Source organism: Littorina saxatilis, linkage group LG9 (assembly GCF_037325665.1).
Source record: "Littorina saxatilis isolate snail1 linkage group LG9, US_GU_Lsax_2.0, whole genome shotgun sequence".
Lineage (NCBI taxonomy): Eukaryota > Metazoa > Mollusca > Gastropoda > Littorinimorpha > Littorinidae > Littorina > Littorina saxatilis.
The window spans coordinates 33628806-33640101 of NC_090253.1; the positions used below are offsets into that span (position 1 = coordinate 33628806).

The following is an 11296-nucleotide window of genomic DNA, read 5'->3' on the forward strand; positions in this document are numbered from 1 at the left end:
TTTGGTAAGTTACCTGATAAATAATGTAGCCTGTAGATTTAACGGGGAGACTGATCAGACAGGAAGAGCAATACTTTCACATTTCTGATGTTCAGCGATAAACTTGTTTTCTTCGAGAGTTCGATCTTCGTGCGATTCTGGCGCGTTGTCACCAAGAACGTTAAAAAAAAACCAGGATATCATCATGATGCCTCTCTACAAAAACCAGGTCTAGGAACTCTTCATCTAAAGTCAGTCAGTATTAACCTCCTCAACACAATCCTCATCTTGTCCCATAGTGATTTCTGCCGCCAAAGAACATGTGGTTCTGAACTCAAAAGACCGATTTGTCGTCTTCCGGCATTGCGAAATTCAGATCTACCCCAACTACGTGCATTGACCTGAGCAATAAAATGTAGATGCGATAATCTGCAAACATCTCTTTAACACAATCTGCATCTTGTCCCATCGTGATTTCTGTCGGCAAAGAACATGTGGTTCTCAACTCACAAGACCGATTTGTCATCTTCCAGTGTGAAATTCAGATCAGACGTGCAATAAAATGTAGAAGCGATAATCTGAAAAAAATCTTTTCGCGTGAACGCTGCCACGTTGTCATCAGTCCGATGTCTTTTATCCAGAGCAGGGATGAACACACTTTTTCATCAGCAGTTTGTTATGTTTATCCGCAGACTGCTTTCCATTACTTGTCGTCTGTTTTAGATTGACTCGTAGGGTTCTTCAGCCAGACAAGAAGTGCTTGTTTACTGACACGTTCTCACGCACGACATGTCGTAAATGCAAGTTCTAACGATTGTTTTTTATTGCACTGATAGAGAATGTCGATAGTTGTAAACTTCTGCCATTTCCTAATGTTTATTTCATTATTTTGCATACGGATATGGCTAATAAGTGGATAATCTGTTACGACACGAAACGCTTTCTAAATCCGGGAAGGGAGGCTACTCCAGCGTACTTTCAGGTGTATCCTACAGCCTTAAGCGCACTGACACGTCTTCACACTTCGAAATCACCGGTCAGACTGACCGAACTCGCACTGTCGGGGGGTGAATGTGTACGCATCCGTTAAGGGATTAACCAATTAAAACGCAGCGTCTACGCACAAAGACATACACAACACCACGGGACGAAGACATACACGCATGGTCAAGGCGAATAATTGGGGTAGGGAACGAGAGAAAGGAACAACAGTACGTCAAATCGCCACACAGCTACATCACTCATCTGAGCAATCAGATTATCTAATCAATGTGCACTGAAGGTCCTTTATCGAATTCAATTGGTACTGGTAGTCTCTCTCACCTATGTAAGATAAGACAAAATATGAAACAGCAATTTTTTTTCTGATTTACTTTACGAATGGCGAAGGTGAGTCCTATGAGCATTTGCTCTTTTTGTTATATTTAGTCAAGTTTTGACTAAATATTTTAACATCGAGGGGGAATCGAAACGAGGGTCGTGGTGTATGTGCGTGTGTGTGTGTGTGTGTCTGTGTGTCTGTGTGTGTGTGTGTGTGTAGAGCGATTCAGACTAAACTACTGGACCGATCTTTATTAAATTTGACATGAGAGTTCCTGGGTATGAAATCCCCGAACGTTTTTTTCATTTTTTTGATAAATGTCTTTGATGACGTCATATCCGGCTTTTCGTGAAAGTTGAGGCGGCACTGTCACGCCCTCATTTTTCAACCAAATTGGTTGAAATTTTGGTCAAGTAATCTTCGACGAAGCCCGGGGTTCGGTATTGCATTTCAGCTTGGTGGCTTAAAAATTAATTAATGACTTTGGTCATTAAAAATCTGAAAATTGTAAAAAAAAATAAAAATTTATAAAACGATCCAAATTTACGTTTATCTTATTCTCCATCATTTGCTGATTCCAAAAACATATAAATATGTTATATTCGGATTAAAAACAAGCTCTAAAAATTAAATATATACAAATTATTATCAAAATTTTTTGTTCGAAATCAATTCAAAAACACTTTCATCTTATTCCTTGTCGGTTCCTGATTCCAAAAATATATAGATATGATATGTTTGGATTAAAAACACGCTCAGAAAGTTAAAACGAAGAGAGGTACAGAAAAGCGTGCTATCCTTCTTAGCGCAACGAATACCCCGCTCTTCTTGTCAATTCCACGGGCACTGCCTTTGCCACGGGCGGTGGAGTGACGATGCTACGAGTATACGGTCTTGCTGCGTTGCGTTGCGTTCAGTTTCATTCTGTGAGTTCGACAGCTACTTGACTAAATATTGTATTTTCGCCTTACGCGACTTGTTTGCAATTGTGTTAACAATACTCATGTCAAATTTTAAAGCAATACAATGAGCCATTACAAAACTACAGGATGTTTGAGTAAAAAAAAATTACGCCTAAAAAAGCCTTTTACGGCTTCTGACGAGGCTGACACCCGTCTTTTTCAAAGGTGCAAAACAACACTCCCAGGCACAACAGCTGAACCAAACAAATTTGTATGGGTAGAAAATGAGTTGTCTTTCAATTTGAGATCAAAAACGGGTCACTCTTCCTTATTTTGATGTTTTTTAGTGTCTGCAAGTTTGCTTTTGCGAATTTGATTTTGGGGGGTGTCTTAGGTCTCTGGTCATCTGCATAAACACTAATTTATGAAAAATGAAACTCTTTATTTCATACGTAGGAGAATATATTTGGTTTTAATATAACTGGCCGCATCACAAAGATCTACAGCTGAATGTATCTGTGTACTTTTTTATGACGGGTAGTGTTGAAGTTTCTGAGAGAGGGGAGATCAGAAACACCTGCGAGAAGTTGGGCCCTGACTGCTTGTTAGAAAAAAATTGATGTAAGCGTGTATGTCTGTGTCTGTGTCTGTGGTCACCATACCTCAGAGATAGCAAGAGGTAGGAAATGATAGTATGCATGCACACTGCCTAAGAGCCGCAGATGTGCACCTGGGTTTTAGTTTCTTGATTCATTGTTTCCTTTCTCAGACAATGAACCTCAATTATTGAAAAAAGCCTATATAGTGCAAGGCCAGTGCAGCACCTACTGTTCATCTGTAGCAAGCACATATTGCCAGTGTAATTAGAGACTCTATTGCTCTAATCAAGAGAATAAATGAAGATAATGAAATAAATCAGAAAAGTTATAATATCAAAGGGAGGTAACTTACTTTTGTATCCATGGAAGGGAGGTAACTCTTGCCATGCAAGCTTACCTTATCATTCTCAAAGGGTGTAAAGTGATGAAGTTGAACCTTTTGCTTTATTATCTCAAACTTTCTCAAGGAAGGGAGGTAACATACTATAAAAGTCATGTTAGCAGGAATTGTATTTATGGTGACGCTCTTAGTGTCTTCAATTGCTCTTCAGGTCAAAATTATTTTAAATGTCCTAGAGTTTTCAATTCACAAATCAGCAAGGGAGGAGACTCCTTTCCGCTAAAACTTTGATTTGAAGTTATTCTTTTATATTTTTCTTTCATTCGTGGTTCTTTAATATTAAATTCAGAAAACTCATGTGTGATGGTTCTTTGAATAAATTACAAAGGGCTCTGCTATTTCCCCGGGCAAAGCCAGGCCCTGACTGCTAGTTATCAATATTTTCAAGCGCACTGTTCTTGTGTTTGCAGCTTACAGAGGCTGACCAGGAGCTGTACCGCAACTTCCCTCTGGTGGTTTCTGAGCGCTGGCAGCAGGAGGTGGCAGAGACAGTGTTTGATGCCATCAACCAGGACACAGACAAACTGGAGCAGAAACGCAAAGCCAAACCCAGCAAGATAGATGATCTTGACTTGGGTAATACTAGTAATGAATATAAAACTTAATATTCAGACTCTTCCCAAATAGACCAGTTTATGAAACCCAAAATAAAGTCAAAGATAGGAAGTAATTGCAACAGAATTTTTTTCTGGCGAAATATCATCAAAAATGGGTAACAAATCATATGTGAAAAAAGTAGAAAGATACCTGTCGTGTTTTTCCTTTCGCCACTCTCAGTCGCAAAGGAGACACAACGAGTTGTGTAGGTTCTGTAGATTTATTAACAGCTGGAACAACGGTGACAATATCTCTCAGCACAGTGTAAGAAAGAACAAGTGCAAGACTGGTAAAGAACAACAATACGTGTGCGCAGCCCTACTTATATAGTTAATGGACATACGAGAATATTCGGGAAACATCGACACTAATCTGGTTAGATCTACACAGTTCCGTCTGTCCGATGAGCGTCTACGCTTACGTCATGAGTGACTGCGCACTAAATCAAAGTAAGTTCCATAATGTTCTTTATCCTTCCATTCGATTCCAGTGGTATCTAGCGATCTCCACAACAATACCCGTTTCCAAAACTGAATAATTAGCATATGATGACGTAATGTTCGCCACAGACACTCGATATCAAAGCAAAATGCCAGGAAGTACTCCTGCAACACTCTGTTCCATAGGCATCCTTAAGAGTTGCAAACTTATAATAGAAATAATAAAATCTACTTTGTCAACAACACATTTTTGACTCACATGCGAAGCAAAAGTGAGTCTATGTACTCACCCGAGTCGTCCGTCCGTCCGTCCGTCCGTCCGTCCGTCCGGAAAACTTTAACGTTGGATATTTCTTGGACACTATTCAGTCTATCAGTACCAAATTTGGCAAGATGGTGTATGATGACAAGGGCCCAAAAAACATACATAGCATCTTGACCTTGCTTCAAGGTCAAGGTCGCAGGGGCCATAAATGTTGCCTAAAAAACAGCTATTTTTCACATTTTTCCCATTTTCTCTGAAGTTTTTGAGATTCAATACCTCACCTATATATGATATATAGGGCAAAGTAAGCCCCATCTTTTGATACCAGTTTGGTTTACCTTGCTTCAAGGTCAAGGTCACAGGAGCTCTTCAAAGTTGGATTGTATACATATTTTGAAGTGACCTTGACCCTGAACTATGGAAGATAACTGTTTCAAACTTAAAAATTATGTGGGGCACATGTTATGCTTTCATCATGAGACACATTTGGTCACATATGATCAAGGTCAAGGTCACTTTGACCCTTATGAAAAGTGACCAAAATAAGGTAGTGAACCACTAAAAGTGACCATATCTCATGGTAGAAAGAGCCAATAAGCACCATTGTACTTCCTATGTCTTGAATTAACAGCTTTGTGTTGCATGACCTTGGATGACCTTGACCTTGGGTCAAGGTCACATGTATTTTGGTAGGAAAAATGTGTAAAGCATGTGAGTCGTATGGGCTTTGCCCTTCTTGTTGTCAATTACGTCACATCCGGTGTGCTGATGACGTCATAATAGACAAGAAGAACAGAAAATCCCTTTTTTATAGCAGAAATTAGAGTATTCAGCATACTGTCAACAAGAACGTGTCCCCGAACACCTCTTGCCACTGCTTTGCCTGAAAGCATGTGCAGTACTGCGTTTAGAGCAAAGGTAAGCGAGGTGTAAAGTATAGAATGAGCACTGTATACTAGTCGGCTAAGATAAATGCCAATAGAATCTCACCCAACCTTTCTAGGAACCCAAAAGTGGCAGCAGCTATACGCACTCTTGAGGCAAAGTAGCTCTATTGTGAAAAGTATACTGCAGAAAAAAGCACTTTGGTGCAAAATATTGCCATATCAGCTTAACTGCCACAGTATAACAACATTTTGGTATTGCTGTGCGCCAGGGCAAATTTCGCTTTCTTCGGTAGGTTCACTAATCTGTTCACTGCTCAATCATTTATTGAGATATCTCTTAGATCTTTGGCATGTGGTTTGCTTACACCCTTGTGATAACATGATCATTGGACTTTGTTTGTGATTGTTATAGTAAAAATCGATATAATGACCATTTTTGTCAAAAATTACGGTTTCCAAACTTTCACACACACACTGCAGCACGTAAAACCGCAGAAAACACAGCTAAAATTACAGCCCATAACAGTATTCTTCTGTGTGGTAATCCATAAATCACTTCTTGTAGAGCTTCCAGAACACTGTATCATTTGAAAACAGGTCTACGAGTTGATGTCCGACTTTCGGCCGCCATTTTGAATGTTATAGATCGGAAAAAACTTCTAAAAAAGTTTTCACCACGTGGTACTAACTTATCTGAACGGTCAATGGGAAAGAACTGTGTTTAAACCCCTACAAGAAGTTGGACAGTGGTTACCTCCCATTTAGTTTTCACAAATGTCCTGAAAAGTGCTGATGTAAATGCCACGTACCTAGTACGTGTTTGGGCGTATGACAAACCAAACATGACCACGTACCTAGTACGTGCTGGGCAGTGAAGGGGTTAACCACAGCATCATAGTGAGTATATCAGACTGAATTATTAGGTAACTGGAAGGTGTAACACGGCAAGTAAAAAGCTTGTTTGACTGTTGCACCTGAGAGTGTCATCAGGCCTTGCATTTCGGAAGTTGTGTTACGTCATGCCGTTTTTACTTTTCTGGATAATGTCAATTCTCCCTGAGGACGTTTTATTAGACACAACCTGATTAAATACCAGTCAGAGGAAAATGTAATCATCTGGCTTCTTGTAGCAAGTAACTTGTTGGAGATACCTCTTAAAGACAAAATTAGAGAGTTAATTACAGAAGTACACACCCGAATTTTGAACGTCAAAATTGTGCCCGGAAAATCTTTTGCTCTCATTATGACGTGTTGGAATACTATTTGATGGATTTTTGATATGCCCCCCGCGGGTTAGGGGGAGTCCCATATTGGTTGGGACGAGAAAGAATTTACCCGATGCTCCCCAGCATGTCGTAAGAGGCGACTAACGGATTCTGTTTCTCCTTTTACCCTTGTTAAGTGTTTCTTGTATAGAATATAGTCAATGTTTGTAAAGATTTTAGTCAAGCAGTATGTAAGAAATGTTAAGTCCTTTGTACTGGAAACTTGCATTCTCCCAGTAAGGTAATATATTGTACTACGTTGCAAGCCCCTGGAGCAAATTTTTGATTAGTGCTTTTGTGAACAAGAAACAATTGACAAGTGGCTCTATCCCATCTCCCCCCTTCCCTCCGTCGCGATATAACCTTGAATGGTTGAAAACGACGTTAAACACCAAATAAAGAAAGAAAAGAATTTTTGATATGTATGCTATAACATAGACAAATGCCTGGTCGACTATTAGGTTCAATATTTCAAAAGATACACGTAAAAACATTATTGTGAGAGACAGTTTTGTTTGTTATTAGCTTTTCTTACACAAATTACGCCTTTGATTGCGCATCCTTATCTGAATTGCATTTTATCTTCCAAATAGCTTCTCAATTCAAAGTTAGATGATCAAATGTATCCGCGATGGGCAATGTGTGTCATATTTCCTAAATTTTCACACACAAAAATCAGTTGTGAACTGTTTTTTGTCAGTTGACTTTTCACTGAAGAAAACATGCTTTTCATGTGTAAAACAAAACACTCTAGTGAATTTCTTGTGAACGGAACAAAGAAGTACATTTTTGTTTATGTAGTTACTGAATGTAGATTGAGCTTGCATGATGTTATTTGATCATCGTAACAACAGTGATGACGTCACAAGTGACGTCAAGGTTACAGGTACCCAACGTGTGGAGTCTAGAATGAGCAGTCTGTGTATAATGTTCGGAAAGATAGACTGCATACAATACACAGAGCAATCGGTACTCCCTCGAAAAAGTTGTGCCATGTGAAAGACATATGAATATACTTTCTAAATTGTTTTGACATGGACCACAGCGGTAACAGCGTCAATTCACAATTCGAAGGCAAAACATCCCAACTACACTGAGCACAAAAAGGATTGGATATTTCTTAAGTGCTATAGACCTCATGATAAACAGCTGCATTTCGGTCGAAACATATGTGTATATTAATATTCTCCATCTCAAGACACGATAGGTAAATCCCAGTCGTCACGCTGGTGATATATTTCTTGGAATATGACGTCATGTCTTCATTCTTCTGTCTTTGCATTGCTTTTCCTTTTTTCGCTTTTTGTTTTACAGCGAAGACTTAAAAAAAAACCATGCCTATTTTTTGTGCAACCGCTTCTGAGCTAGCTGTCCATAGTCTGTGGCGGTTGTATACACGTCCTGTCAGAAGACGGGCGACGAAATCATTAAAAAGTGTCCTTTGAAAAAGATTGCGCGAAACTCACCAATCATAGTATTTTGTTTCTCTTTTAAAACGGACACAACTTTTGATCCCGAGCAAAAATGCTTTTGAAACTTCAAACACGTATACGGATACAACCACTTCCTAAGCATGTACAATTTCAATGATGTTGCATTTGTCTCAGTGACGTTACCAACGTTCAAAAAGTGTTAACGGAAAACCGTTACAACGTCTATTCTCAGGTTCTGTTTCTGTCCACATATGACACGCATAGAGAAGAGAGTACCTCCCGTGCCTTAACTCTTACCAGTTCGCTCCCTTACCCTTGCTTACGATGCCCCGCCCCCTGTAGTTTTCCACTGACCAATTATCTAATTATCGAGAGAAAAAAATTGGTTATTTTACATTGGATGGGTCGGACAGTGGATAAACTCATATGTTAGACACACTTTATGACAGAAACAAGCTGGGTTTTTTGAGTCACTTGAGAAAAAGTGACTCTATGTAATCGGTCAGTGTTAGTCTGTCCGGCCGGCGGACGGCCGGCCGGCCGTCCGGCCGGCCGTCCAGCCGGCCGTCCGTAGACACCACCTTAACGTTGGACTTTTCTCGGAAACTATCAAAGCGATCGGGCTCATATTTTGTTTAGTCGTGACCTCCAATGACCTCTACACTTTAACGATGGTTTCGTTGACCTTTGACCTTTTTCAAGGTCACAGGTCAGCGTCAAAGGAAAAATTAGACATTTTATATCTTTGACAAAGTTCATCGGATGTGATTGAAACTTTGTAGGATTATTCTTTACATCAAAGTATTTACATCTGTAGCCTTTTACGAACGTTATCAGAAAAACAAGGGAGATAACTAGCCTTTTCTGTTCGGCAACACACAACTTAACGTTGGGCTTTTCTCGGAAACTATAAAAGTGACCGGGCTCAAATTTTATGTGAACGTGACTCATTGTGTTGTGAATAGCAATTTCTTCCTGTCCATCTGATGCCTCATATAATATTCAGAACTGCGAAAGTGACTCGATCGAGCGTTTGCTCTTCTTGTGTTATAAGTTAGTTATAGGAATGCATTATTAGGCCAAAAAAAATACATAGTCTGTTAACGGTAACATAGGCCCAAAAAATAGGGTCGGTAGGTCGGGACGTTTTTTTTTTTTTTTTTTTTTTTCCAGAAAAACATATTTTAAGTTATTTTGCCAAAAAACAAAGACCTTTTTTTTTTTTTTTTCCAAAAAAACATTTTTAAGTTATTTTGCCCCCCCCCCCAAAAAAAATGTCTCCCCAAATGCCAAAAAAAGTCTAGGGTCGCGCGAAAAAAATAGGGTCAGTCGAGATACCGTAAACAGACTTTTTTTTTTTTTTTTTGGCCTTAGGCATGCGTATGTCATGAAACGTCCAACTTTGAAATTTGGGTGGGGGTATTCAGGTGACAATAACTTTTTTGTTTATCAGCAAAACTCAATAAAACTTTGCTATGTTATGTAAAATGAATGCCAAAACAGACTAGTTAGCAGCATATCTAAAATAAACTGAACACAAAAAAAATGTCTTCTTTGTGTTTGTCACGTGTTCCAAAAAATGGGCGTACAGCAGTCCCTGCAATGTACGGCCCCCGTGAGCGGACACCTGACATGTACGGACACATTTGCTTGGCACGGAGTGTTTTCCTTCTATATTTGCCCCCCCTTAAACGGACACCTGCAAAACGTGGACGCGGACACTCATTTTCGGTCCCAACAGCAGGTCATACCTCCAATGTCAAATTTTCACCACAACAAAGTCGATAACACAGCAGTCCGGCTCTTGGTACAAAGATCACAGCCGCAATGGCGTGATGACAGTCACTGATAACTTGAGTGCACGTGTACCCATCAGGAGGGGGGGGGGGTAGTTTTGGTCAGGAGTGGAGTACATGCGAAGATGCCAACATGAAACTGCACTGTGCTCTTTATTCTTGTCTGTTAGACGTAAACAACAGAAACCACATGTACAGTCGATGAAGGTCCTGAGCGAAAGAGAGTGAAAAACGGCCACAGTTCTCAGCATCGTGTGTCTGTGTGTAACCTCTTTCTTTGACAAGATACTCTTGTTTCCCCTCAGCCTTGACCAGTGAGTCGGTTGCCTAACCCTTCAGTTGTCTTGCTTTGTCAAAAGTTAGACACAGTCAACTGGTTTTGCTCTGAGTGAACAGTGCAGCTGGCCTCTCTGGCCACAGCCCCAAACAGTACATGGCTGGAGGGAGTGAGAGAGAGGGAGGGGGGTGGGGGGGGGGTGGAGGGGTAGCTGGCTAAACTCTGTGGGGTGTCCGGTGTCACTACATGTCAGCAAGAAGAGCATTGGAGAGAAATAGAGAGGTGTACTCTTCCACACAATTTCCAAGCATCAGTTGTCACGGCTTGGGGTAGGCATGAGTGGGAGCTGTGTTATGTACAGTGTATTTCCGACTGAAAAGTGAAAAGTCACTGCCATGCCACATGATCGGCATGCAGTCAATAAAGCCAGACAAGAAGAAAATAAATTACATGATTATGACATGCAGCTCTATCTGCTGCTATTTATTCAAACTGGTGTTCAAGCTTATTCTTGCAAAGCATCTGCACACGCTCCTCTGTGCTGTGTTTGTGTGGCTGCTTTCGTATGTCAGTGCATGGTGAGTGTTCACTGCCTTGAGGATTTATTTTATCTCTTCTTTTCAACACTTTTCATACAAATCATTTTTACAGAAGTATTAGGAGTTTATTGTTATTGTTTAGTAGCCACAAGAAGTGATTAGCATAGACTCAATCCTGTTGTTTGTGTGTCTCTGTGTGAGTGTATGGGGGAGGGGGTGGTGTAGTCACCCCTCCCGTGACCGGACACCTGCAATGTACGGACAGTTTTGCTATGGCCCAAGGGTGTCCGTTCATGAGAGGGACTGCTGTACAAATTTCAACAAAAATCATGTTGTCACCCCCATAACCTTTTTTACCTTTAAAGATAGCACAATTCTCTTTGCAAATATGAAAAGCTTATTCATTTTCCTTTCATTTGATATATAACTTTCTATATTTCATTTAGAATATGAACCCAGATAGCCACTCGGCAAGTAGGCACCAACAGCACAGTAAAATATGCCCTAAAACCCTGGAACTGGTAATAGTTAAACTCCTTAACTAAGCGTCTTTTTCCGATTTGGTTCCTCGTCTAAAGTGTCTGGGGTACTTTAGT

The 11296-nt window shown here is 40.2% G+C and overlaps 1 protein-coding gene across 2 annotated transcripts in view; it reads left to right on the top strand.

Annotated features, from left to right (window-relative positions):
• The window catches only part of LOC138977044 (G protein-coupled receptor kinase 3-like), a 195907-nt gene that overhangs the window by 120847 nt on the left and 63764 nt on the right, over positions 1-11296 (top strand). For both annotated transcript variants that reach the window (XM_070349947.1, XM_070349948.1), the window contains exon 16: positions 3612-3777. In XM_070349947.1, coding sequence (XP_070206048.1) covers positions 3612-3777 — 166 coding nt within the window. The remainder of the gene's footprint in view (positions 1-3611; positions 3778-11296) is intronic.